We start from the raw sequence: 27302 nt of genomic DNA on the forward strand, positions 1-27302 counted from the left end.
CTTGTCAGCATCGAGCTGGTGGAAGCAGAAAGATCACGGAGGATTGATTGCATATGGCGGCTTTTGATGGGCCAGGTCTGAGAGTGCCATACAGCAGTCCTGCTTCCATTTCGTTGACCGTGTTTCAGTCTCATGGACACTCCTACCTACAGCAGAAGCTAGGAAACGTAGCCCCAGCTCTGTGTTGGGGAAGCAAAAGAAATGGGTTTGCTGAGTGATAGCCGCTCTCTGTCAAGTGAATTCATGGAGACTGTTGAGGGTTTCATGAAAAAGTCACACACTCAGTAACATGCCGTGGAAATCATGTATATCTTTTCACCTATGAAGGCAACAGTCCCAGTGGCCTGTGCAAGGCTTCTCACGGCTTCAGATAGATTTTTCAGTGACAGCGTGGCACACAGATTTGAAAAGTGCTGTATCGTAGGCAACTTGGACGAAAAGGAGATGACGTGATCGGGAAAGTTGTGAGACAGCTCGGAGTGATGACAGGCTTGGAGAAGATGTCTGGGAAGGCTCGGAGTGAAACTGCTTCGTGGAAGGGGAGAAGGGAAAGAAAAGTACTATTTCTAAATCCCAATATACGTGATATCCCATAGTAGTCATAAAGTTTGTTTAGTCGGGTTGACCAAACCTTGGGTGGGCAGGAGGGGGAGGTGTCGGGGACCTTCTCGTTGGGAAAAGAGGAGGTCTGTCCTATTTGGGAGATAACCATCTACTCAAGCACATGTGGTGCCTGGAACTTAGAGAAATGAAGCCCTTTATCCTGCAAGAAGGGGTGTCCTTCCAGTGTTGGAGAGCGTCGTCAGCAATGCTGGGAACGCCACGCGGGAGCAGAAGGGAATGGGATCCGTGCCAGCGCTGAGCTCTGCCTGCAGAAACGAAAGGACCCCAGGGATTGGACAAGGGAGAGGCAGGTGACAGCTCTGTCCTCTCTGGCAGAAGCCTCCGGCCGCGTCTGACTTGTGGGCATATCCACGTGGTTTCTCACTGGGTGCTGTGGGCAGATCAGTCAGTGTCTCTTCATCTCTGTTACCTCAGCTGTACCCGGGGGGGCTCGTGTGAGATTCGGTGAGATGACACATTCACAGGGCTGTGGACACAGTAGGAGCTCTCTAAATGCCCTTCTCTCCACCCGTGTCCCGCACAGCCAGCCACTCGCCAGCCTCCGTTGTTCGTGAACGTGGTCTCTGTGACTGGCTCTGAGAAACTGGGAGACGGTTCTCCCCCTATAAACTGTGCCTTCGTGACAGAAAGATGCTCAGCCCCTCCATCCCTAGAGTTTCCTCCCTGCGACATCTTACAGCAGGGGTTAGACCGAGGTAAGAAGGAGAGCTTTCATTAAGTCATTGACTTTTAATTCCAGAAAGCCTTGTTCTTGGGCCTTAGCTTTGGATGGGGGAGAGTTAAGCCTGGTCTTAGGAGGGAAGGGTGCGTGGAGCCTGAGAATTGTCCCCTCATCGCCCAGGATGATGTCTTACATGACCCTCAGAGCAACCTTTGGAGGTACAGATGGAAGAGAGGGGTTGTCATTGAGTCACAGAGCGCATACGCAATTTATCCGATGTAGGCAGGCCCGGGACTAGACTACAGGCCTGTCCCCCGGTTGTACTAACGCCAACACGGGTTCCTTCTGTGAAATAGCTGAACGCACGCCCCGCCACGTCCCTTCAGAAGGCATTCGGAGGGAGCTCGGCAAGAGGAATTGAGTCGGGCTAAAGGAAGAACCTATTTGGGCGGCTAAAGCCGAGCTTGAAATACTACTTCCCATCCCTTAAGACGGTTTCCGAGCTTTGCAGGACTTTGCTGGTTCGGTGGTTGCTTGCCAGAAATAAACACGTAAATGTAGAGGAGGCTTCTTTGAAAATATTGCTTGGAGATTTTATTTGTTTACCTCTCTCGTACTGAAAGAGGTGAGCAAAGCTTCAGCGATCATAGCAAAAGGAGCCTTTCTCCAACTTAGTTATCTTCTCTTCCGTATCCCTCGTTCCCTCTTCCACTTCAGAAGTATTTCTAGATTCTGTGCCTGTAGATAACATGTGTATTTATTTCTGAAGATATCAGTCTCCTCTAATTTCCACCCCCCCCCCAGAAGTTAAAATGTGGGGACCAGGCAACCATTCCCTCATACCCTTTCTCAACCTCCTCTGTGTAACTATTTCGCTTGTAATCTATGCTGAAAACGCCCCGCTTGTGGGACTCCGGTGGGGTTCTTTGGATCTCTTAAGCCGAGCCTGGGTGAAGAGGGAGCTTACTCACCAGAACTAGATGGGAAACTGAAGAAGAAGGGATGAAAGTGTGCCCAGGTATCCCGGGATCACTTCTGGGGGTACCGAAACTTACCTCAAAGCAGCCCTACCTTCCTCTAATGAAAAAGGGAAGATAACGGCTCTGTATCCACCACTGAATCCATTTTTAATACGGTCTTTCATATATCTGGAGGGAGGGCAGGAAAGTTGCTGCCTGCCTCTTTGCCCTGAGCCTTTCGTTCCTGAACTCTGTCCGTGAACCCACCTGGGCCTGGAGGCGTGTCGGGAGGCTGAGGGAGCCACGTGGCTGTCCCCTTCCCCTTCTCAGGCTCCGCAATACAAGTTCAGCCCTTTCCTGCCTTCCCTCTTGTTTCCCTGGGAAGAAAGGATTGTAAGTAAGTACCCAGCGGTGCCCAAGGGAGAAGCAAAAACCTAGGATGGGTCACCACATGTTGCCGTGTTCTATTTCCATGATGTCAGAGAAGCTGACTTTTCAGTTGTCCCCCAGCCCTCCCCCACCCCCTACCTCCGATGGCATCACTTAGGGGGACACCGGCACGCAGCACAGAGGAAAAGCTCGGATCCCATCAGGAGCCCCAGGAATGTTGCAGATCAGAGAGGCTAACGGTTACCACACTCCCAAGAGATGGAAGAATGAGAAGCTGGCCCTTTAGCCACCTAGCCCGCTGGCCACAGCAACAGCACCTCCGCGGGAAGCCCCCTGGCTATGGGAAGGTTGGTCGATCGGTCTCTTATGAAAGCACGCGGGACGGTGCCTGGCCCGAGTCCTAGAACTCAGCCTGGGTCTGTTCCAAATGGCCTGTGGGGAAGTTCCTGGACCGTCAGCACAGGAGGCTAAAAATTGTCAACACAGTTCCACACAGTAGATGCCTTTATCCTCCAGTGGCGGGGATGTCTACGTCCCCATTACAGGTAATATGAGACATTAGCCCCTGGTGACAGGTTATCAAAATAGATCATTTTGGAGTCCTTTCGTTACTTCTCAATTCTGTTTCCTAATTTGTGGAACGAACGCGAGGGGTTAAAGGTTCGCATATCCAAGGAGTAACACTACTTTGCGAGTGGTACCTTCATTCCTTCAATAACTGTATGTCGAGCGTCCATTGTTACTTTAAATTCCGACGCTTTTAGTTCCTCGTCAGTTTGGTTATCACTCGCCTGTTGCCACATTGCCGGTCACCCTTGTCATTGTGTGTTACTTAGGGTGCAGGACCGAGGGAACCGTGGTGTTGGGTAGGAAGTAGCGTGAGTATTTCGTGCAACTTCTAAAACTCTATTCGAAATGGAAAACGATCAGGAGTTCTGCAGCCCCCTTCCTCCAGACCCCGAGAGTCTGGGCACTCCTTCTTTGGCACCTGTTACTTTGACAACCCCTTTCTTTATTGCCACATACCCTGCCAACCACCATTTGATCAACCATCAAGAATATCGAGGCCTCCTTCCTAACTCCAGAGCAGTCCTGTGGGCATTGAAGAGATCACAGCTTGGGTTCCCAAGCGAAGGATGTTACACACAGTCCCTTCTTCCTGGTGGGCGTCTCACTGCCATTTTGGGAATTTTGTCTGGGCTGTGAGGTTTGAACCAGTCAAGTCTGAGTGCTTTCTCAGGAAACGCAGCTCTATTAAAGTCATTGTTTTAAAAGTCACTCGGAGCATTAAAATCCTCAGTCGTCAATTTGTAGTGTGAAAATTTAGAAGTGGTTGGGGCTTCAGGCGAGCAATATTGACTTAAACGTGCAGGGCGCTTTAAGACAGCGCTTGATTGTACATTTTAAAATAGGGAATGCAAATTGGAATTCCTCCTGGGTGCTTTAAATCATGCATTATATGTGCAGTATTTTCAATTAGCTGCAGAAAAAAATATGTTCTGTGTGGCTCTATTTTTACAGCTGGGAATTGCTCTGAGAACACAATTGACTGTTTCATACATGTGAGATTTATTTAAATGACTCATGGGGCATCTGCAGTTTAACCAATAATTGAAAATATTGTTGCAGCGTGGCAGGTAAAACGAGGATGTCAGCAGCATCCCATTAGTCAAAGGGGTTGGCAGTGGACAGGGAGCTGGTTCTGGGTTGAGATTCAGTCCTTCACATTCCATTCCTGGGCTTTGCCACACCGTGAAAAGACTGCCTGCGGGTTCTGTCGGTTGTGGTCTCGGGGAAAGACCCCAAGCATGAAGGCGGTCTCTTATTTCCCTGGTTTCTCTCTCCTGTTTTCATGTGCCAGATACAGACAGAAGTTCTTACCAGATACGGGGAACCCCATCCTTCCCCCAACTCTTCTCTCACTCCCTATTCCTCCCCACCGTTCTCCACCAGCCACTTCCCATCAGACGGTACTGATGTGAGCTCAGACGTCACCTACAGTACCGATGCAGAAAGCCGAGTTGACTCTCGGGACGGACCAACCAGCCCCTCCCTGGTGGTTCGTGAATGTTCCTGGAATGCATGTTTCCACTGAAATGATGGCAATGGCGGTTGGGTGATTATTAAAATGCATTATTGCTCAATGTGATACAAAGTATCGGTTGGGTATTTTGTGGGCAGCATTAAAGTCCTAACCACCTCTTTTTAATTTGTCTCTGGACCCCCGAGCATTTGTCAGTGTCTCCAGACATTTGGTTGTCGCAACTCAGGGGGAGGGGGTGTTACCAGCATCCAGTGGGTAGAGGTCAGGGACGCTGCATCCGACAGTGCACCGGACAGTCTCTCCCACCATGAATTTTTGTGCTTAAAATGCGAATAGGGCCAAAGTGGCGAAACCTTGTCTAGAATTTCGTTTCAGAAAAATGACTGCCCCAAATACATTAGTACCTGAAGGGAGTTAAGCTGATAGCTGAAAGCCCGGCTTTTTTTTTTTCATCAACACTTGATGACACGTTGAGCACCTCCGTGTCCCGTGTGCCATGTTGGATGCTGGAGGAGAGCGGTGAACGCGACAGACGGGCCGCCCCTCGCTCTCAGGCACAAGGAGGGGGGACGATGGCAAGTGTTCCGTTCAGGGGGGAGCGTGAGCACAGAGGCTGGAAAGAGCCCGGCTGCTCCTGTCAACTGCATCAGGCAGGCCAACTCATTCCAAGAAATTGGAAGAAATTCCAAGGCCGCACAAGGCAGGCCAACTCATAGGCCGTGGGAGGGACTCTGTATTTCATCGTAAGAACGAGGGATGCCGTTAGAGGGTTTAACACTGGTCTGGGTGCCAAGGTTCCTGGTCAGCCCTTCTGGTCCGCAAGGTCACTGGGGTAGTACAGACAGTGAGGTGGGTATAAGAGCCCAGTGTTCTCTTCCAGGGACTGATGTCCTCTTTCCGGAACGTTGGTGGCTTGACTCTGGGAGCAAAGGAGGTAGAGAGAGTAGACCATTCAGGAACGGTGTCAGAGGTAGAGTGATAGTTTGTTGATGGTGCGAATGGGGGAGAGAAAGATAATGGGTGGCTCTCAGACTTTTTGGCTCAGATTCTTGGGGGTGGGTGGGGTACTCGCACCAACTGGGTCATAGAACCTGGAGGGACAGCAAGTTTAGGGATGAGTATGTACTTGTTCCTCCCATCTCAGAATTTCTCTGAAAATGGATAAGGGGACTTCAATGCATCTTTCTACTTAACTTTTTTTTTTTTTTAAAGGAAACCATTTGAGTCGGCTCTGCTTGCTAAAAATGTAAGGTATTTTTCCTGTATTACCTCTGCTCTCTGCTTACCATCATAATAGGCTTTCCACTGTAGCTCAGAATTATTTCTAAATGGCTTCTTTGGGAAATCATCAAGCATTTTCTGTATTAGATTTTTTTTTTTTTTTCCTATCTAAGCAAGTAAAACAGATGAGAGTTGGCTTACAGTCAGACTTGGACCACTGAGGCTCTCCACCACTGAGGCAGGTTTTTAAATTGTTTTAAAATTGTTCTAGTCTAATCCCACCCTATTTTGGTTTCAGCTGGTAGGAAGACATTTTTTTTTCTTTTTTTCTTATTCATGAGCCTGGCAGTCTTGGAAAGAACACGAGGAAAGTCGCTGGAAACCGAACCCGTTTCCAGAGTCACACAGTCCCATCAGTCATTTCCTGACCCCATCACCAGGGCCATCGGTGGAGGCCACGTGGACCCTGGCTGCTGCTCCCTGGAGCACAAGGCCACCTTCCCTGAGGACTTGTGACCAGCTGTTGAGCTCTGATAAAGTCACCTAGTAGACCTTTGAATTCCCCCTACAGCAAAGAAATGAAGGAAATGGCCTACAGTTGAAAAAAGACTACACGTAAATAGAGAAATCAGCTCCTAAAATTTGTTTTGATGTTTAGAAATTGGGGTGGGGGGATATTTTGCAGTTGAGAGGACTATGAAGCTAGGTTGGCGTGTTGGCCTGAAGAGGCGGAGGAGAGACCCGAGGACTTTTGAGCTGCCGTGATAATGGCAGTGAGTGGCAATAACGACAGAGACAGCTGTGGTTGAGCTCAAGAACTGTCCAAAGGACCTGAGATGTATCGCCCTGTTTTATTCTTCACAGCAGCCCGTAAGGCGAGACTGCTGTTTTATGAATCCATTTTACAGATGAAGAAACTGAGGCCCAGTGAAGAGAAGTACTTCTCAAAAGTCATACAGTGAATTGGTAGTGGAGCTGGGATTTGAACTTGGGTGGTTTGTCTCAGGAGTCTGCAGAGGCTGAGAAGACTAATCAAAGAGTTATGAGGAGACATAATTATGCAAAAACATAGTTTGGGTATCTTTTTTTAGAATATTGGGTTTTTTAGCGTGCTTGCAGTGTTGGGAAATGATTTACGTACATTTAAAAAAGATCTGTCTTGGGGTGCCTGGGTGGCTCAGTCAGTTAAACGACCGACTTTGGCTCAGGTCATGATCTCATGGCTTGTGGGTTCAAGCCCCGCAATGGGCCCTGTGCTGACAGTTCAGAGCCTGGAGCCCATTTCAGATTCTGTGTCTCCCTCTCTCTCTGCTCCTCCCCCACTCACACTCCATCTCTCTCTCTCTCTCTTTCTCTTTCTCTCTCTCTCTCTGTGAAAAATAAATAAAACATTAAAAAAAAAAGATCTGTCTTAAGGTGCATGTGTTTACTGACAAAAATTTGACAATACGGTTTTTTGTTTTTTACTCTTTATTTTAAGATGGCTATAGATTCATATTCAGGTAAAAAAATAATGATGTAATGAGGTCTCATGTAACTTTTACCTAGCTTCCCCAGTGGTAACACGTCATGTAACTATACACAACAATAAATAGCACAGCTAGGACATTGACTTTGGTACAAACATACACCTCACTGAGGTTTCTACAGGCACTCTGTGTGTGTGTGTGTGTGTGTGTGTGCGTGCGCGCGCGCGCGTGTGTGTGCGTGCGCGCGCGCACTTGGCTGCGGTCTTATCCCGTGTAGATTGGTGTGACCACCACAGGAAGATAGCACAGAGCTGTATCCTAAGGACCCTACGTGTCACCCACCCACACCAACCCACCCTAACTCCTGGCAATCGCTATTATGTTCCCCATCTTCATAGTTGTGTCATTTTAAGAATTTTTTTTAAATTTAATGTTAATTTATTTTTGAGAGAGAGAGAGAGAGAGAGAGAGAAAGAGAGTGTGTGTGTGTGTGTGTGTGTGTGTGTGTGAGCGGGGGAGGGTCAGAGAGAGAGAGGGAGACACAGAATCTGAAACAGGCTCCAGGCTCTGAGCTGTCCGCACAGAGCCCAACGCGGGGCTCGAGCTCACGGACCGCGAAATCATGACCTGAGCGGAAGTCGGACGCTTAACCGACTGAGCCACCCAGGCGCCCCGCATGTTTAGTGTTATGAGAAGCTGCCAAACCGCTTTCCAGAGTTGGCCGAACCATTTTACATCCCCGGCAGCAGTGTGTGAACTATCCAGGTTCTCTGCCTGTGTGCTAGCATTTGGCACGATCGCTAGCTTTTATCTTGGCTATTCTGACGGGTGTGAGGTGATGGCCCGTTGTGGGTTTCATTTGCGTGTCCCTAATGGCAAATGGGACTGAGCCCCTTTTCGTGAACTTATTTGCCATCTGTAGATTGTCTTCAACGACATGTGTATCCATGTCTTTGTCCATTTTCTGATTGGAGTGTTTGATTTTTTTTTTTAATGTCGCGTTACGAGAGTTCTTTATATGTTCTAGATACCGGTCCTTGGTCAGATATGTGCTTTGCAAATATTTTCTACCAGCGTGTGGCTTGTCTTTCCATCGTCTTTGCAGAGTCTTTTGCAGAACAAATATTTTTAATTTTGAAGAGGTCTGCTTTGTCAGTTTTTCTTATTTTGAGTCACGCTTTTAGTTTCGAGTCTAGGAACAAGTAAGGTTTTGATTCCTGCCTCTGCTAACCCAGAGGTCTGATTGTGGAGAAAGAAGGCAGTGGGACAGGATGGACATCACAGTGGTTCTGATGGTTCTGATGGTTCTTCCAGCTCCTGTCTGGTTTGGCCTCTGGTCTGTGTCCTGATGAGCCGGTTGTCCGGGTTATGGCCCCAGGGCAGGCTTTGTCTTAGAAACACTATGAGATGTAATGGTGTGAAAAGAACAGTATTTCCAGAATCTCAGTTTCCAGAACCATTTATGATACCTCCTAACATAAGACCTTTTTGCACTTGAGATCTTCTGTCTGGAATACTCCTTCCTGCCCCACTCCCTGTCCCGTTATGTCCAGCTCACCCTCTGACATCCCCCCGTGCGGCCCTTCCCCACCTGTGAGGTCCCCCTGTGAGGCCTTTCCCCACCCCACATATCCCCCCACGCGGCCCTTCCCCACCTCCCATGTCCCCCCCCCGTGGGGTCCTTCCCCACCTCCCATGTCCCCCCCACCACCACTGTGCGGCCCTTCCTCACCTGTGAGGTCCCCCTGCTGAGGCCCTTCCCCACCTCCCATGTCGCCCCACCCCATGCGGCCCTTCCCCACCTCCCATGTCCCTTCCTGTGGCCCTTCCCCACCTGTGAGGTCCCCCTGTGAGGCTCTTCCCCACCTCCCATGTCCCCCCACCCTGTGCGGCCCTTCCCCACCTCCCATGTCCCCCCACCCTGTGCGGCCCTTCCCCACCTCCCATGTCCCCCCCCCCTCCCCCCGCCACCATGCGGCCCTTCCTCAGAGCTCCCCTTCAGCTGTGTTGGCGTTTTGAGCAGACAACTCTTTGCACTGGCTCTCCTGAGCCTTGGAGCGTCTTGAGCAGTGTCCCTGGCCTCTGCCCTCTGGATGCCAGTAGCTTTTTCCCCGTGTCCAGCGGGGACGGAAAATGTCTGCAGACGTTGCCGCCTGTTCCCCGAGGTTCAGATGCGCCCCGGTTGGGAACCTTGGCTCCAGGCCCTCCGCTCGGGGAGAGTCTGTCGTGGCCACGTCCTCACCTCGGCACCGTGCCCGTCATGCTGGTGTGCATCGATGTTCTGGAAGAGCGTGTGGACCAACTGCAGCCGCCGTCACGCAGCCCCTTGTATGGCAGCCTTGGAAGTCCCACCCTGCCTGCAGGAGAACCGAGTTGTGAGTTTGAGCCCCAGAACCCTAGAGTCCTCTCCACACAGGTGAATACGGGCTTCCTCAACCTTCTCCCCGCTGACCCACATGAGGATGCCCCAGTCTTCCAGGTCCTGCCCGATGAGCGCCCACATCCTCCCTCAACGCCGCCAACGCAGGGGCCCTCACAGCCTCCGAGTCTGGACCTCCTTCTGAGAAAAAGAGGACATCTCCGCAGGGGGACCCGGGCCTCCTGTAGGTGGCGTTTCGCAGGGCGCCACTGGAGACCCGATTCAGCCTTCACCTGCTGGGCCTCCTTTCCCCCCAGCCGGGCCCCGCTCCCTTTTCACGAGGTTGGGGAGAAAAGTTGGAGTCGGAGCTCGGTTTTGCTGTGCAAAGCACATACCCGGGGGTAACGAGTTCAGAAAGTTCCCAGGGAGTAAGTGCAGTGGCCGTAAGAATAGTTCAGGGTATGTGCAGGTGTTTTCGGTTTTTCCCTCTGGACCTGGTAGTTCCGTTCCCTGAACCTGAATCCCAGAGCTGGCTTTGGCTTTGCGGAAAAGACGTCGGGGGGGGGGGGGGGGAGGGGGTGGTTCGGGGGGTGAGGCCAGGCAGCAGGTGGAGAGGGCAGAGCCGGGTCATGTCAGCCCTGGCTCCCTGCTGCCGCTTCGTGGGAAGGCTGTCAGGGGCGCCCCGAGGACACGCAGCCCGGGGCGGCTGTGGAGGAGTAAGTGCTGGTGACCGGGCCAGTGGAAATGCCTCCCCGCTGCTCTGGGCAGGAAGCTCAGTGTAGTGGGGGCGCCACTCCCCCCCCCCCCCGGCCTCCAGAAGGTCTTCATGATGGGCAATACCCGTGAACCTGATTTGATGAGGTGGACTGACAGCCCCAAGCTTCGGCCACCGTCGCACAAAGCTTCCCCTCTGGGATTCACAGAAGGGAACCTGCTGGATTCCCTCCTCTCCCACGCGGCAAAGACTCGGGTCGACCATTCCGGGGAGACCAGCTGTGACCGTCGGTGTCGGTACAGTTGTCGCTTTGAGAGGGACCAGCCTGGGACTGCAGGCCGAAGCCTTGATGCTAAATCAAGGCTGGTCGGCGGTGTCCTTGTGTGACGCAACGTGGAGGAGAGTGGGAAGGAGTGTTCCAGCAAGGCCCTGACGCTTGGGGCCAGACGTTTCCGCGTGGGGCCGAGTGGTCTTGCCCACGGTAGGGCGTCTAGCGACATCCCTGAGCCCGCAGCACCAGGAACACCTCCTCCCGGTTGTGACCGCCAAAAATGTCTCCCGACCTTGCCAGATGTCCCCTGGGGGGCAGTGTCACCGCCCTCCCGGAGGAGAACCACAGCCCCAGAGTAACAAACGTTCTGTTCAATTCTGGGGCCTTGTAAAGCTGTGGTCACTTGTTTGCTCCCAGTATCTGACGGCTCAAGCACAGGACAGAGAGTTAGAAAGAAGGCAGCGTTTCTCCACATTTTCCTCCGTTGACTCTTTGAACTTCACCGCGGGAGGCAGCATGACCTATTGGCTAAGCGTGTGGGTTTTCAGACACGTCTTCACCACGTGCCCTCTGGGCAGGTTGTTTACTTTTCCTGGGCTTCTATTTTTGTTACCTGTAACGTATAAATACTAATGCCTACCTAAGTTGAGGATTCAGCTAGATGTTGGATATATAAAATGCGAGGTTCGTTGTCTTGCCTTACGGTAGACATTCAAGGAATGACAGCAATTATCGTTGAGCGCTTACGAATGTACTCTCCATAAGTTTTAAGCAAATTGGATTTTTTTTTCAAGTTAGCAATAACAGTTGCTGCTGCTACTTAAAATAGTGATAGGAACAGCTAATTACCATGGAGCGACAATGTAATTCACGACTACTGAGTCCCTGCTATATACCAGGTACTATGGTAAACAGGGAATAAGAAAACTAATAAACTGTAGTCCCTGCCTTTAAATATCTAGTATGTAGGTTTAGCTGTATATAAACGTGTCAAATCGGGTTCGTCAAAATGGAGCCATCGCTTACTGAAACGGCTCCACGTGAAATGGCCTCTGGCTTGGAATGGGGTATAACACTCATCTGTGTATATAAAGGGATCCCACTATGTTGTTCCTCAACTATTTCTCCTTTTCCAATAACTACTATTTTTTATTCAGGCTTTTATGATCCTGTGATTTAACCGCTGTCGTGCGCTCTTTTCTGCTCCCCCTTCCTACACATTTAAGCTGATCTAAGTTCCCACTGCCGTGGTTTTATAAACAGAAAAAGGGATGCTTGTTTCAAGTGATGTGTTCACCGTAGAAATTTTGAAAGATACAGAACAGTGTAAAGGGTAATAAACTGTCCTCCTATTCCCACCATCAGAATGATTATGTAGCTAATGTTTTGATATCCATCTTTCTAGTCTTTATGCCTGTGTATTACTTTTGCATAGCTTATCATATCATAGTTTTCCTTTTTTCAATGAGGATATATCCAGAATGTATTTCCATATCTTTAAATTTTCTTCCAAGATAGTTTCTTAGCAGCTGGATGAATGTCATGGACCGACCCTGTGCTCTCCCACACGTCGCCCCTGGGCCAAGGAGAAAGCGAAAATGATTCATTGAGGAAGTGCTCTGGGGTGAGACAGCACAGACAGGCGGGGAGGTGGGAATTAGAAAGGAAGCAGCCAATCGGGGTGAAGCCCCGCAGCCCAATCCCATGGGGAGCTCTGGAGAATCAACTTCACCTTCACGTGGTCTCTGCCACCCGAAGGTAAAGGAGCTAAGCTTTCCTACTCCTGGGTCAGTATTTGGTGGCTGTTGGCCTCCAGCAGGGTCAGGGAATGGTGTATGTGAACTCCAAGCCATGTAAGACCCGCTAAGAAAATGGATTCCAACTCACAGCGGCAATCCTGTGAGGGTAACAGGTGCAAATATTAGCACACAAATCTGATAAAAGGTAGGTTGCGGTAATCATTGTTACTGCGATTATTTCTTGCAAAGAATATTGCAGTAATTCCACTAGAAATAACTCCACAGTGAACATTTTTAGGGCCAAATCTATTTGATTATTACCGTAGGGTGGCTCCATAACAAGGGTATCACTATTCTGACAGGTATATACGTTTTTAAGATGATGCATACCCTAATTGCTTTTTTAGGAAGTTGTTTTTTATTTTTCTTTAATCCATTTACACTAACAACACCTACTGATCCGTTTTTTGCTAGCAACAACCCAGAGAGCATTGATTTCTCATCTATGAATTGGGGACCTATAGACAACATCAGAGTTATTCTCAGGGTTCAGAAAAGTCATGTCCATGGAGCCTTGAGTACAGACTGAATAAGTAATACCTCAAAATACGGTTTTTTGAAATGTGTCCAGATGCCGTTATAGATAAAAAGAATTTGCATTTTTTCAGAGTGTGTATCGATTCATGGTAGTTTTTATCATGTATTTTCACAATTACTAAAAGTATGATTAGTTGTGAAGTATCTGTAATACTTGTTGATGTCTAGAGAAGGTGCTACCTTGTTTTAAAGATTGAGAAGTACACTGGTCAATATCACTGTAACATCTTGGGTGCCCCCCCCCACCCCGGCCCTTGTTGTTATTTAGGAAATCACCCATTTGAACTGTTGCATCTTAAAAATGTGTTACTGAGAAAGTCTGTAGGACTTGATACCGTAAGTGAAACGGATTTAGTGACCTAAGACAACAGACCGAAAAACCTCTCTCGGAACCATTAAACGTTTTTTGGAACGTACCCACCTCTACTCCCATCATAACCGAATCCCTTCATTCTCTTATGGAGACATGGAAAACACACTTAGCGTGGTCTTACCCTGTCTTAAAATAATCTAAGGAAATCTTACAGATACAGACGGGGCTACGTCAAGGTGGAAGTATTGTGTTCGACCCATTTTCTTAGCTTGATCATTGAGACTCTTTTAAGTAGCCATTGAAATAAAAACCAGAGACTATCTCAGGTCTTGAGCAAAGAGGAAGACCAGGGAAGAAGAACCAACATTCACTGGGTACCACTGTGAGGTGGACCCTGTGCTAGTTACTGTCTGTCTCTGTTCGTGTTTATGGAATTTCCACGACCGCCGTTGGAATTTGATTTGTAATAAATAGAGTGCAGAGGAGAAAGCTGAGATTGGTAAAGATTGTGACTTGCCTTGGATCTCTTAGTTAGTGGATGATAAAATTGGAATTTGAAACTTAGATGAATTTCCCCTGACTCTTAGAGGAAAACGGAATAAATGTCTCATGATCTTGTATTCTGAGGGAGAGACAACGAACAAAGCCCCAGTTGCCTTCTTCCTCCTGGCCTCCCCCTTTTACCCCAAAAGGGATTTCAGAATGAATGATACATATACTAAAGGCACTTGGATGTCAGAGTGTACTTAACAAAATGTGTCTCTTCATTGAAGGAACCTTTTAGACATTGTTGCCATACATTTCAGCTCTGAGAATCTTGCTCCTGAGCATTTTTAGGTTCCTTTTGGCTAAATTAATCAGTGTCATAGATCAACCATGCACTTTGAAGTCTGATAAAAATTTAAGGAAAAAATCCTAAGAGGTCTGTAAGCCTCCCTCAGTAACCTGAAAGAACATTTTAAAACCACCAAGCTCTGTCACTTTGATCGGTTGGCATTTCCTGTTTCTTCCCTTAAGTTGTAAAGGTGCTGACTCATTCTGCTAACACTCTGTGTACTTCCCAAGGGTATCAAGATGCACTTTACAGTTTTGCTTGTTCATCTAATTTTCTATCTTAAGAGAACGTGGTAGGTATTAGGAAAATGAAGACAGGTTTTGATGGAATCTATTGCAATAATGTTTGCAGAAGTCTGAGAGGCCAGAAGCATCCTCTTGCATTTATGGGACCATATTTGAGCCTTAACCTCAATTATTGGTGCATGACAGCCACTGTCACTTTGCAGATACAGCCCTGATCACTGTGGGCCAACTCCTGAGGTGTCTAGAATGCCTCTTGCCAAACACCCTTAAGAGTTAGACCCTTGCCTGTTGGCAGAGTATTGGGGGCAGCATTGGGGCCTGACTGCTGGGCAGCACAGTCCTACGTAAGGCCACGTGGACGTCTCTGGCAGCCCAGCACTTTTCCTTCGCTCTTGGAAGACTCTGGGAAGCCCGGTCCAGAAAAACTGGCGGGAGATGTTACAATTCCATACAATCTGATGTGCAGCTTTTCTCTATAGCCCTTGTAGAAGAAATGGTTGGTCCGAAGGCAAAACAATAAGGGGCCTTGGTTCTAAGAATCAAGAAACTGCAAACACAGAAACCAGAAGGACGTCTGCAGCTTCCCATTCCTTGAGAAATGTCAGCTTTCATGGAGAGGAGGGGCTGGTGGTTACCCCTTTCCACCTGAGATACCCTGGGGGACTCTCCTTGTCATGCTGGATGCCACTTGTTCACTCCAGGCACTCGCATTGTTTGGTTCCCAGAAGCCATCAGGTTGGGTTTGATCCAGGAGACTAACTGCCTTCACAAGAGGGTGATCCATTTTGATTGTCCCAGCCCCGCTTGAAATGCCCATCTCTCCCCCCCCATCTTTCCTCACCCACTGTTCCTCCGTGGGCTCTGTGGCCACGCGGGGCAAACTAGGTCACAGGTAAGCGGTCTCTCTTTCATAATTTGAACTTTAACATTTGGATATAGTCCAGGGAGTGCTGTCAGTAGATTCGGGTTTTTCCACATTGCCCAGGATTCTCAGTTTATTTGGAGTTTATTCGGTGAGGATACTCAGATGGTCTCTAAATACTCTCGCTCGCCAAGAGGAACCAGAGCTCCGTTGAGAAGTGGCTGATTCTACCTGGGGCAGGAAGGGTGCAGAATGGGCCTGCAATATCTTGTCAAAGCAGAAAAGAAGGAAGCTGTTGGGACTGTGAGGTCCTATGAAAGGCTCAGGTGCTCAACCTGACGAGGCTCATTTTGAGCATCAGAGAAAAAGAATACAATTTCAGTGGATCAAGATCCTTAGAATATGTTGAAAAACGTAAGTTCACAATTATACTAAGCAAACAAACAAGACCCCTCCTCTGGTCGGCTCTGAGATACAGGGTAACCAATTCATCATTTAAAGAACGACCTAAGGGGTGAATCCAGCATTCATCCTGCCTTTGCTCTACAAGCTGAACCTCAGGATACCGAATTTGGAATGGAAAATGTCTTTTTATAGAAGTACCCAGCTAATAAAGTTAGCACTACAATAGCATCATTTGGCAACCCCTAATGAAACAATGCACTTAGACGATGATCACCAGCAGCTTCTAACCTCACAAAAAAGAGCCACGTGGCCACTTTCTCCTCCTGCTTACAACACCCCTGTGCGACAATCTTGCAAAAAAAAAAAAAAAAAACAGAAACAAAAACTGATCAGCCTCTAGAGTAGAAGTGGCAAACCTTCTGTAAAGGGCCAGGTAGATGTTTCTGGCTTTGCTGGCCCAACAGTCCGTGTTGCAACTGGGCAACTCTTTTCAACTTGCTGCAGGAGCTCAGTGCAGCCATAGACAAAACGTGTGGCCAGCTCAGGCGCAGGAGTTTGCAGACCCCTGCTCTAGGTCTAACTACAAAACTTACAGGAAGTACAGAAGACAGAGGAACCTGTCAAGCAGCGTCACACGAATGCCGTTAGCAAAATCGAGACTGTGGGGAGACTCTACCGAAGACCCCCGGTTTCTTCAACAAAAAAAAGTTCAGAGGAAATAGTTAATAAAGCAACTGGGGTTAAGATTTTTTAAAAGGCAAGAGATCTGTCAACCTGTTGTAATGTGTGGAGTTTATTTAGATCCCGATTCAAATAAACTATAAAAAAAAATTGAACACTGGCTAGATACTAACATAATAGTCACTAATTTTTGAGTGGGACAATGGTACTGTGTATATATACACATGTATTCCCTAGGTCTGGAGTATATGTTGAAGGTATTTTGAATACGATGGTGTCCAGAATTGGCTTCAAAACAGTTGTCGATTTTAGAAGAAATAAAATAAGCCATGAGTTGATCACCATTTTCTCTGGGTGTTGGGTACTAGGGATTTACATTATTTTTCATATATTTGAAATCTTTCATGCCCTGAAGATTTTGATCCATACCTGTTATAAAAATACATCGCTTGAAACATATTTTAGAGAATGAGAAGGGGTGGAATGCTTGCCGCTTATTAGATGCCCCTGGGGCCTCCTAAAACAGATGTGAATCCTCTGGCTAAGAATGGGAGCCAGAAGAGTCTTCTAGTATTTTCCCCCCGAAACTGTTTGTGTACATCTTATTTGTTACGCTAAATAGAGCTGACAGATCTCATATGATTTCTCATTTGAGCTGACAGATACTATTTTATTTATCTTTTGCTCAGGTATTGTATGTAAGGTAGGTTTTATTTTGTAAAAAAAAAAAAAAAAAAAAAAAAAAAAAAAAAAGACTGTTAGGTTGAAAATAAGCTTCGTGTTCTGTGACCGGCTGGGTGAATCTGCCATTGCTTAATCAGGGAGCACTCATTCACTGCAGGGGTCTGGCTACAAGCGCTTTTTCACAGCCTGGAGAAGTGATGTAAGAGGTGGTGACCAGTGGGAACCAGTAGACTGTGCAGCTGGGCACGTAGGAAACCCACACCCAGCCCCTAGAGGTGGTCACTGCATAGGCCAGATGCTCGCCATGGGAATGAGGGCCCAGGGTCCTATTCATTTTCCTTTTTCCTGAGAACAGCTCTAAATCTAGATTGTAGGTGATACCTTCTAACTCACAGTTGCTTAAAATGCTTTCAAAGTGCCTTTTATTCCGCACCAAACACTGGAACAGCTGGATTAGTCCCACGAGTCAACCTTTGACTTAGTGACGACCGCCGGGAAGGCCCTACATAAGACCCTGCGGACATGCAGGCCCCTGGCCCTGCTTTCTGTGAGCTTCCGGTCTCGTGGGGGGTGGGGGGGCCTACTTGGAAAACAAAATGAAAGGTGCGGATAGGAAATCCTGTGGAAATTCAGAGAAGGGGGAGAACAGACCCATCTGGGGCAATCAGGGGAAGCCTCCCACAGGCCACGGAAGGAGTTGGGGGTGGGGGGCAATGGCTGTGACCAGGTGGAGAGCAAGGAAGAGAAGAAAGACATGAGCATGGGCAAGGCCAAGGCCAAGACCTTTAAGAGGAAAGCTGGTGGACTTCACCGCCCAGTGGCTTCTCCATAATCCGCCTACAGAGGATTTTTCAGGCCAAGATAATGTTCTGAACAGTCAGGTGAACATAGGCAGCAAATAGATGAGAATATGGCACTGACACTGTGCAGGGGGTTGGGGAATCGAGGTGCAGATATGAGCATCGCCAGTGTGGACGTGATGGTCGAAGCCACGGCGTCTGTGGACGGTCGGTTTCTCTGATGTCCACCCCTACTCGGGGAGACCTTGCTGCATGTACGGATGCACAATGAGTCCGACATTTGTAAAAACCAGCTTATTTACTTCGCTCGGTCTCACTTAAAGCTCAAAGCAGTACCCAATTGCAGTAAAACCTTGGTTTGCGACCATAATTCATTCCAGATACATGCCTGTAATCCAAGGCACTCGTATATCAAAGCAAATTTCGCGAACCATTGGCTCAGCTGTGCTCACGTGACATTCAGCATCACGTACTACTCGGATTGAGAGACATGGCTCGTTTATCAAGTTACAATTTATTAGAAACGTTTGCTCGTCTTGTGGAACTCTCGCAGAACCAGTTATTCACTATCCACGGTTTTACTGTACTTTCAAAACATCCCTGACCCTGGAAAGGAAAGATTTGGAGTGAGAGAAACTAGAAGTAGGTGGGAAAAGAGAAGCCCACATTTGAAATGATATGTCTGGGCTGTTGGCTTTATTTATAGGTTTATGATCTCCCTCTAAAGATGGCCTAAACCAGATTCTTGGTTTTTTGTTGTGTTGTGTTGTTTTTAGTGTTATGAAAAGAGTACTCAAGAAATGGAGACATTTAAACAGATTTCTGACCTTCCATACCGATGCTATGTAATACATTTGGGCAACAGCTTTATTCTTTCTCCCTTACTTGAAAGCTTGCAGTGTAATTTCTCTTACAAATAAACAGGAGGTTACTGTGTTCTTTCCATAAGGAGACGCTGCTTGTCGTAGAGAGTAAGCATTTTACAGCCTGATTAAGTTCAGCGGTTAGTTCATGTAAAAGATGGTCTATTTGGACATGAATCTCTATCAGCTAAGAATTTTATAAGCCAAAGTGATTTATGGGTCAGCACCTCCTCTCCTGGCTACTGAACTTTGGAGAGGAGTGAAAACTCAGTCTCAGACGTGTACGTAAGCCAGGTAAGCTTAAACGAGGGAGCATTTAGCCTCAGAAACTGAGGCCAAGAAGAAGTTATGCCCAGAACATCAATCAAAAATAGCTCTTATTCCAAGTCCTGCACAGCTCTGACACTGTCCCAGGACACTGTTATGAAACCGCACATAGACATCTCTCAAAAACGTCCCAAATCCCAGAAACCCAAGAAAAACACTCGTGGCAGCCGTCCCCCACTTCATAATGAAGCTCTTCTTCTAGCAGAAAGTCATAACCAAGCAAAATTCTGCCAAATAAGATGGCTATTTATTTGGGAGACTGTCCTTGCTGACTCCAAGGCATTGGAGCTGTTAAATATTTTTCTCTCTTACTGATCCTTTCTACCTGTTTTACAGCCGTCTACATAAATTGTAATATGCGGGTGAATCAACTTTAAGCTACCAGAGGCAAAAGCAATTTGAGGTCCTTGATGAGTGTGCAGATTCAAATATTTATTCAAGCCTTTGCCAATCCAGGAGGATTTCTTTGGGAGGCTTGGGGAGTAGAGATTAGGCACACTGAAGGTAACGTCAGAATAGACTATAACGGAAGAGTCAACAATTGAGATTGATGAAGTTGGTGCCAGTTACGAGATTTGACCATTTGTGACAAAGAGTGTACAGATCATGGTGTACTTGGAAAGGCTTTGCGGTATATTAAGTTTTAAAGAGGAGATTTTTGGGGCACCTGGGTGGCTCAGTCGGTTGAGTGTCTGACTTTGGCTCAGGTCATGATCTCGCAGTCTGTGAGTTCAAGCCCCGCATCGGGCTCTGTGCTGACAGCTCAGAGCCTGGAGCCTGCTTCAGATTCTGTGTCTCCCTCTCTCTGTGCCCCTCCCCTGCTTTCTCTCTCTCTCTCTCTCTCTCTCTCTTTCTCTCAAAAATAAAATTAAAAAAACAATTAAAAAAATAAAGAGGCTGGGGCGCCTGGGTGGCGCAGTCGGTTAGGCGTCCGACTTCAGCCAGGTCACGATCTCGCAGTCCGGGAGTTCGGGCCCCGCGTCGGGCTCTGGGCTGATGGCTCAGAGCCTGGAGCCTGTTTCCGATTCTGTCTCTCCCTCTCTCTCTGCCCCTCCCCCGTTCATGCTCTGTCTCTCTCTGTCCCAAAAATAAATAAACGTTGAAAAAAAAAAATTAAAAAATAAAGAGGAGATTTATTTCCAGAAAGAAGGCAGGGAGGGAGGACAGGAGGACACAGTGTCTAATTTTTAGATGAAATGAGTAAAGCCTCCGTAGTCAGCATTTGGAAGCTCTCCAGCGTCCAACAGGCTGAGAGAAACTCAGGGGATTGTCGTGGCATTAGAGCCAGTCCTAGGTGCCAAAGTCAAAATAGGCCACGCTGGCCATAGGAAAGCCCCAAGTAGGAGCGTATGTAGGTCACTTACATGTTTTGAATTTAGACAGGCTGTCTTAACACAATTATTTTACAATTAAGCCCTGGAGAAACTCTCAAGTGTTCTAAATTTTTAAAAACATGATCGTTTCACAATATATGAGAAAATTGCAACATCCCCTCGAATGATGGTCTTAGTGGTTCACCTCGTGGGCCTGGGTGAGGTTTGGGGGTGCAGGTGCCGAAGTCTGCTTTTGATGGCAGTCCTGTCCCCAAACCAGTGAATTTCACTCTCCTTGGAAAGTGTTTGGAGCTCACAGGCTCAGGACTAAACACGATCACTGTCGTAGGCACATTCAGTAGACATTATTTTGGTGCAATAAAAAACAATTAGCAAAAATAGAAAGTATATAAGCCATCAGGTTTAACCCCACATGTATTTATTGAACATCTACTGTGTCCTGGAGTGGGAAGCAAGGACAGATGCGTCCAGAGGAAGACAAGGAAACACCCAATGCCAGCTCTGCCTAATGCTCCAGGGACCCTCTGTCTGGAGCACACAGACCTTATTCCCCTCCACTCCAAGGCCTCCGTCTCCTAAAAGGCCCCCCTCTCTTTCTTGTTCTCTGCAGACATCCCCAACCTCTCACACGTAAATGCACGTGACAGGAGGACAAATTGGCTTCTCGGCAAGCTTGGGTCTCCAAGGCAGGAATCAAATTAGCCACATCCCAAATTCTGCTTTTGTTTGGCCGACTTCCTCTGTTAAGTCCTCATTTAAAATGAAAGTATTTGCTTTTCCATAAACACATGTAAATTTCCTACCTCTTACTTGTCACAGCCAAAGGGAGCTCAGTGAGTGGTAATCAAGGAAGAACTCGTATTTCCAACAAATCACTGTAATTGAGAGTATCTGTGTAAACAGTGCCATTCTCACAATTGATATATTTACCAATTGTTCTGCCTTATTGTAGATTTAAGGGTGTCACTTAAATTTGTTTTTATTTCTAAGTGTTTATTTATTTTGAGAGAGAGAGAGAGAGAAAACGTGAGCAGGGGAGGGACAGAGAGAGGGAGAGAGAGAATCCCAAGCAGGCTCTGTCAGCACAGAGCCTGACGTGGGGTTTGATCTTTCAAAACATGAGATCATGACCTAAGCCAAGATCAAGAGTTGGACACTTAACCCACTGAGCTACCCAGGTGCCCCATAAATTTATTTTAATTAGCAATCCTTTAACAAATAACATGCTTATGGTAAAAAACAAACAAACAATAATAATAATAAATAAAAAGTTTAAAAAATTAAAACAAGGACATATGGTTATAAAGTAATCATAGTGACCCAAGGGATTCACTCCCTTTTTTAAACCCTCCCGTGGTTTCTTGTGACTTTGTTTTTTTTTTAATATAAAATTTATTGTCAAGTTGGTTTCCATACAACACCCGGTGCTCATCCCAACAGGTGCCCTCCTCAATGCCCATCACCTCTTGTGACCGTAGAATGAAATCCAAGAGCCATACATCCTAGGGTCTATGGGCCTTTGGGGATGTGGGCCCTCTTCCTCCTCACGTCCCCCCTGAACTCTCTCCTGCATGGCCGTGCGCTGGTGGGGGGTGGGGTATGCTTCTGTCTCATTCAGGACTCCCCTCACACGTGTCCCCTCAGCAGAGGTGTCTTCCGTGACCCATCTCCTGTCGTCCCCAACTTGTCCTCCGTTTGCGTGCACACTGTGTTTTATCACCACGGCCCTGATCCCTCTCTGAAGTTACCGCCTACTGGTTTCTTTTCTGTCTCCCCTCTGGAAAGGAAACTCCGGGAAGGCCGGGGTCTCATCCATCGTTTCTAGTTGTTTGCCCAGTGCTTCAAAAAGGGCCTGGCATGCCGTAGTTCTTGATTAAATACTGCGTCCGTTGGATGAAGGGTGGTTGTCCGATTGGTGTCTGGCACATAGTTGGGAACCTGCCAGATGGGGGCTCCCTCCCTCCCCCCGCCCCTCCTCCCCTTTAGAAAATACAGCAGCAACTGATTTCAGCTACACTCTCGTATTTCAGGTAAATTAACAGGGCACTCAGTTATACGGAGTGTAATAAATCCTACCGGGTTGAATACAAAGTAGTCCCCCCAAAAGTGATCACTTAGGAAGTCACGTATCGTTTTGATCTTGTTTTTCAGGTTGTCCTTGCCGGAAGGAACCATGAACTGGCATTTCCCCTTCTTTCTTGTGGCCACAGTGACTTTGCCCTCTGTGTGCTCCCAGTTCAACCCCCTATCTCTGGAGGAACTAGGCTCCGACACAGGAATCCAGGTTTTCAATCAGATTATCAAATCCCGGCCTCTTGACAACGTGGTCGTGTCCCCCCATGGGATTGCGTCCGTCCTGGGGATGCTTCAGCTGGGAGCCGACGGCAGGACTAAGAAGCAGCTCACCACGGTGATGAGATACGGCGTGAACGGTGCGTGCACTCCGGGCTGTGGCGAGTCGGGGTGGGGGGGGGCGCCTCGAGGGAGTCGTGCCTCTGGAGGGGTTTCGCTGGTACCATTCTGGGACTTAGGGCTGTCTCCTCTAAAGGACGGATGTTAGCAGTGCTAGAAGTTAGGAGAACTGGATTCTGGTCTCTTCTCTAGCCCTGGGGCTTTGGGTCAGTCACATGATCTCTCCATGCCCTAGTGTACTTCATCTCTAAAAAGAAAGCTTCCCACCTGCCCCACCTCCACGGTGCCTTGGGCTAAACCTCACGGTGGTGAGCTGGGGAAGTGGGTGGCCGTGGCCGTGGAGGGCAGCACGGGGGAGCCTCGTAGCGATGGCACCTTTCTGGGTCTTAACTGTGCTGGTGACCACATGAATCTCAGTGAGTGACAGCCGTGCAGAGAGCGACACACACACACACACAGGTGCCGGGAACGTAAAACACGTGTGGTGTGCATGGGCTGGGTGCGCTGCACCCACGGCAGTTTCCAGGTCGTGATGCTGTGCCATAGCCACACGGGCTGCTACCACTGGGGGAGACTGATCGAAAAGGCCCATGGGACCACCCCGTCCACTGTTTTGAAACTTCCTCTGAATCTGTCAGTATTTCAGAATAAAAAAAAAATGGAAGGAATTTTTGTCAGTAAAGCCCGATGGAAAAGGTTTGAATTGCTTTGAATTACCCACGTCGACGTAAGCGTCTCTGTCTCCCAGCCCTGTGGCCTTGTCGCTCCAGTTCACATATCCTCCCCCAAAGCCCACCTTCCACCAGCCTCTGGGGCGGGTGCCGTGTGTGAGGGAGCAGAAGGGGCCCCAGAGCCCTTCTAGGTCACCGTGCACCGTGACCTCGAGCCAGTCGCTTTGCATGTGGAAGTCTTCCTTACTATTTTGGAGAACGAGGGAGCGTCCCTTTCCCTGTTCTTCCACTCCTGTCAGCCATAAAGTTCTAGGACTCTTGACTGCATTGACGCCTGAGACTCGGAGAGGAAGGCAAGCTGGGGTCAGGGGTCAAGCGCTCCGTGCCTCCCTCCGTCCCCGTCCCCACCCCCCCCCGCCCCCCTCCGCCCCCAGTTGGCCGTTGTGTTCAATGTAGCCTCCGAGCTGCCAGCACCAAATGCTGGGACACCCTGCTCTATTTACGTGGCCTTCAATTTTGCATGAGTCTGCAGTCTGATCACCTGTCGGAAGCATGGCGGGGCTTAATACTTGGAACGCTCCCGGTTCCGCCGCTTGCTTGGAAGTCCAGCAAACTCTTGGTGATTTATAGCTTCGTGGCGAATCACCGCTTGAATTTATGGCCGTTACCAGGGCCATCCAGACCCTGCCAGCCAGTACCCTTCCAAGGCAGCGACTGGAGTTTTGTCGTTTGTGTTAATGCTGAGCCACATTCGTTTTAAGCGATATTTCTCAAGTTCTTGCCGATGTTGCCTGTCGGTGGTGTCCTTCCCCCACCCTCTCCTTCTCCCAAGTCACTAGCAGTTAGTTGTGTTACAGAACGTGATTTCGGTGGCAGGACGAACTCTTTCAGGGGAGCCTGAGTGGTTTTCCAGGCCCTAGTTCGGGCTCAGCCCCTGAGAACTCAGGTGTCCTCTTAGTGAGGACAGAGGCAGAACGGTTTGGGGCAGTGGAGTGAAATCTACACCCGTCTTTTCCTGGCCGGAGATCGGGGCGTGTGCAGGGGGCAGTGTGGCCAGAAGGGACGGGCTCTGGGACTTGGCCTCTGCTCTTCCCGTACCGATGAAGCAGGCCTGCTCACTCCCACCGGGCCTGCCCCACAGAACAGCGCGCAGGGTGGGGTCATGAGAGGCCAAACAAGGAGCCAGAGGGTTGCCTCCTTGTGCACCATGGCAGACTTCCCCTACCCTTATTTAAGGGATCTGGAGAAGAGACCCTCTGAGCGTGTGACACATCAGCTCTCCAGGAGACTGTCACCGTGACCCTGCAGGCTGTTTTAGGACGGTGTCATTTTGAAAGGACCCCAAGCGAGGAACCCAAGGCTCTGTAATTTGAGCTCCCTCTAGAGCTCGCACATTTCATCCTTATAATTTACTTGCTTCTTTTCCATGTTCTGAAACCAAATGGAGCCTGTGTGAATGGCTCGTGTAAGATAAAGCTTACATTGCCACAAAATTAATCCCCTTGCTTTTTGAGCTTGATATCAAGTAAAAATCACACTATTCTTGGATGGTGGCACATGACAATTTTTTGTAGTCTTTCTAATGCTTATTTTATTCATTTTTTTTTTTCCAAAATAGAAAAACGAGATCGCGTTGTTAAATCTTTGGCAGGAAAGGAAATAGCACTAAAGGTAGTTAAGAAAGCAAAAGAGAATGAATTAGTAAGATCCCTTGGATTTGCTCCCCCATGGTGGAAGATCCCTTGGATTTACTCCCCCATGGCTACATAAAGAAGAACTTGCCAGTCTTCCTATTGACCTGGCACCGGAAAAGTCTCCCAGGAGGACCAAGTGTGTGTGGGGAAGGCGTTGAGATGCCTCAGATATGCTGTTTTGATGGTGGAAGCACCACTGATTTTTAAGAACCGCTAATGGTTTTACCCTCCTTCCCCTTTTCTTAACACTCGGCCACTGAGAAAGCAGAAGGCGTAGTCTCTTGCTGCTGAGGCTTATCTTGTCTGTGCTGTTGTTGGTTGCCATACAAGGAAAGAGATGTTAAACAAAAACGTAGCGTGTCTAAAGTCTTGTGGAAACGTGGCTACATCTTCCCACTTCCCCTCCAGGAGTCGGTAAAGTGTTAAAGAAGATCAACAAGGCCATCGTCTCCAAGAAGAATAAAGACATCGTGACGGTGGCCAACGCAGTGTTTGTGAAGAACGGCTCTAAAATGGAAGTGCCTTTCGTTACGAGGAACAAGGACGTGTTTCAGTGCGAAGTCCGGAACGTGGACTTTGACGATCCAGCCTCTGCCTGTGACTCCATCAACGTGTGGGTTAGAAACGAAACCAGGGGTGAGTGGCCTCAATTCCCTGGGAACCACTGGGTGCCATTTTATACTTTGTGAGTGAAAGTGTGCGTTGGGCTCCTAAGATTCTAGCTGGTGTCTGCCTGTCCCACGGTCCTCCCATCGCGAAACGCCTGGACCCAGCCGGCTGGTCTGTCTTTCCTCTCTTAGGAGGTGCCCTGACTCCGTCTACCTTCCTTCCCCTTTCTTGGTGCCACGACTCACGGTACTCTCTGGGGTCTTTCTCCCTGTGGCAGGGGCAACAGAGCAGAGTCCAGCCCCACGGACTCTCCTCTGTCCCCCCCCCGCGTCGCCTCTCCAGAGGCCTCGCCCGCAGGCCCTGGCCTGTTCTGAAGGTTCAGTCGCTCAGTCCTTCCCACTTTCGCATCTGTTGTTCCCGTTGCCTGGAATGCCCCTCTCCCCCTGCGAGGTTCGAGACTGATCTCTCTCCTTGCTTCCCTTGCTTCTCTCTCTCGCTGCCGTCGCCTCCAGGAAGTCGGTGCCTCGTCTCTGCTTACCATTGGCATACGAGTCTGCGTTTTCTAAGCCCCTTCATTATAGCACTTTCCACGCTGTATAATGATTGCTTGTTTGCGTGCATTTCTCCTCTCATTAAGCTGAGGAAATGTCTAACGTGGGTGTTTTAAACCTGTTAATTTGTAAACTGGAGGTCTAGGTGGAAATGTTCTGGAGTAGAGATGGGTCCAGATCAACAGGAAATTAAGGCTGCAAATCTAGATTGGGGAACCTGTTTTTCATAGGAGGGAGAGTTAAGGTCGCAAGAGTGGAAGTGGGAAACTCTCAGGAGTCCCAACGACTCCATTGTGGCCCAAAGACAGAACGTGAGGAAACTCTGGCTTCTTGGGTCCTGTTTCCCAACGTGTGGTTCCTAGGGTGCCTGCGTCAGAATTACCCAGGGCATTTGTTTAGAATGCAGGTCACTGGACCCCCCACTTCCTCTATCAGAATCTCCGAGGGAGGGGCCGAACATTCTGCATTAAAACGAATGCTTCCCCAGTCTGCCTCCACCACCCATGACCAGGCTTGTATACGTGAATGTCCGAGGGCGTGGGACAGACTCGCAAAGAGATGGACCGGGAGTGCCCCGAGGGTGGAGGAACCAGAACTGGTTTTGATAAATCCACAGCATTCCTTCTCAGTAGGCTCTTGGACAGTGCAATCCGGGCTCCCTTCCTAAAACCGCAAAACGATCAGGACACCTGCAAATGTGAAGGGTCTGGTGCTTCTTTCCGGGCCCAGAGGCCTAAGAACAGTGGCAGGAAGTTGCTGGCACTCAGAGCCAGGTGGCTGGATGACCGTGGCCTGTGAGTGGCTCCTGCCAGCCTTCTTCTTTACCAACTGGACTGGTCATAGGAAGGCACATTAGCGTGCTGCTTAACAGTGTTCAAGCTCCTTGGACACACGTTGACTCAGTTGCTCACTGCCTCTGGGGAGGGGGGGGGCGTGGTGAGCCCCAGCAGTGCTTTTTCAACCTGGC

The 27302-nt window shown here is 48.6% G+C and overlaps 1 protein-coding gene across 1 annotated transcript in view; it reads left to right on the plus strand.

Annotated features, from left to right (window-relative positions):
- SERPINE2 (serpin family E member 2) overlaps nucleotides 1–27302 on the plus strand; it is a 62513-nt gene that overhangs the window by 13841 nt on the left and 21370 nt on the right. The window contains exons 2-3 of the mRNA XM_047083669.1: nucleotides 22550–22830; nucleotides 25584–25811. Of these exons, the coding sequence (XP_046939625.1) occupies nucleotides 22572–22830; nucleotides 25584–25811 (487 nt within the window). The 5' untranslated portion in view covers nucleotides 22550–22571. The remainder of the gene's footprint in view (nucleotides 1–22549; nucleotides 22831–25583; nucleotides 25812–27302) is intronic.

This window comes from Lynx rufus, unplaced genomic scaffold, assembly GCF_022079265.1.
Source record: "Lynx rufus isolate CCGP_SWC_20201006 ecotype Redwood Valley unplaced genomic scaffold, mLynRuf1.p SCAF_2, whole genome shotgun sequence".
NCBI lineage: Eukaryota > Metazoa > Chordata > Mammalia > Carnivora > Felidae > Lynx > Lynx rufus.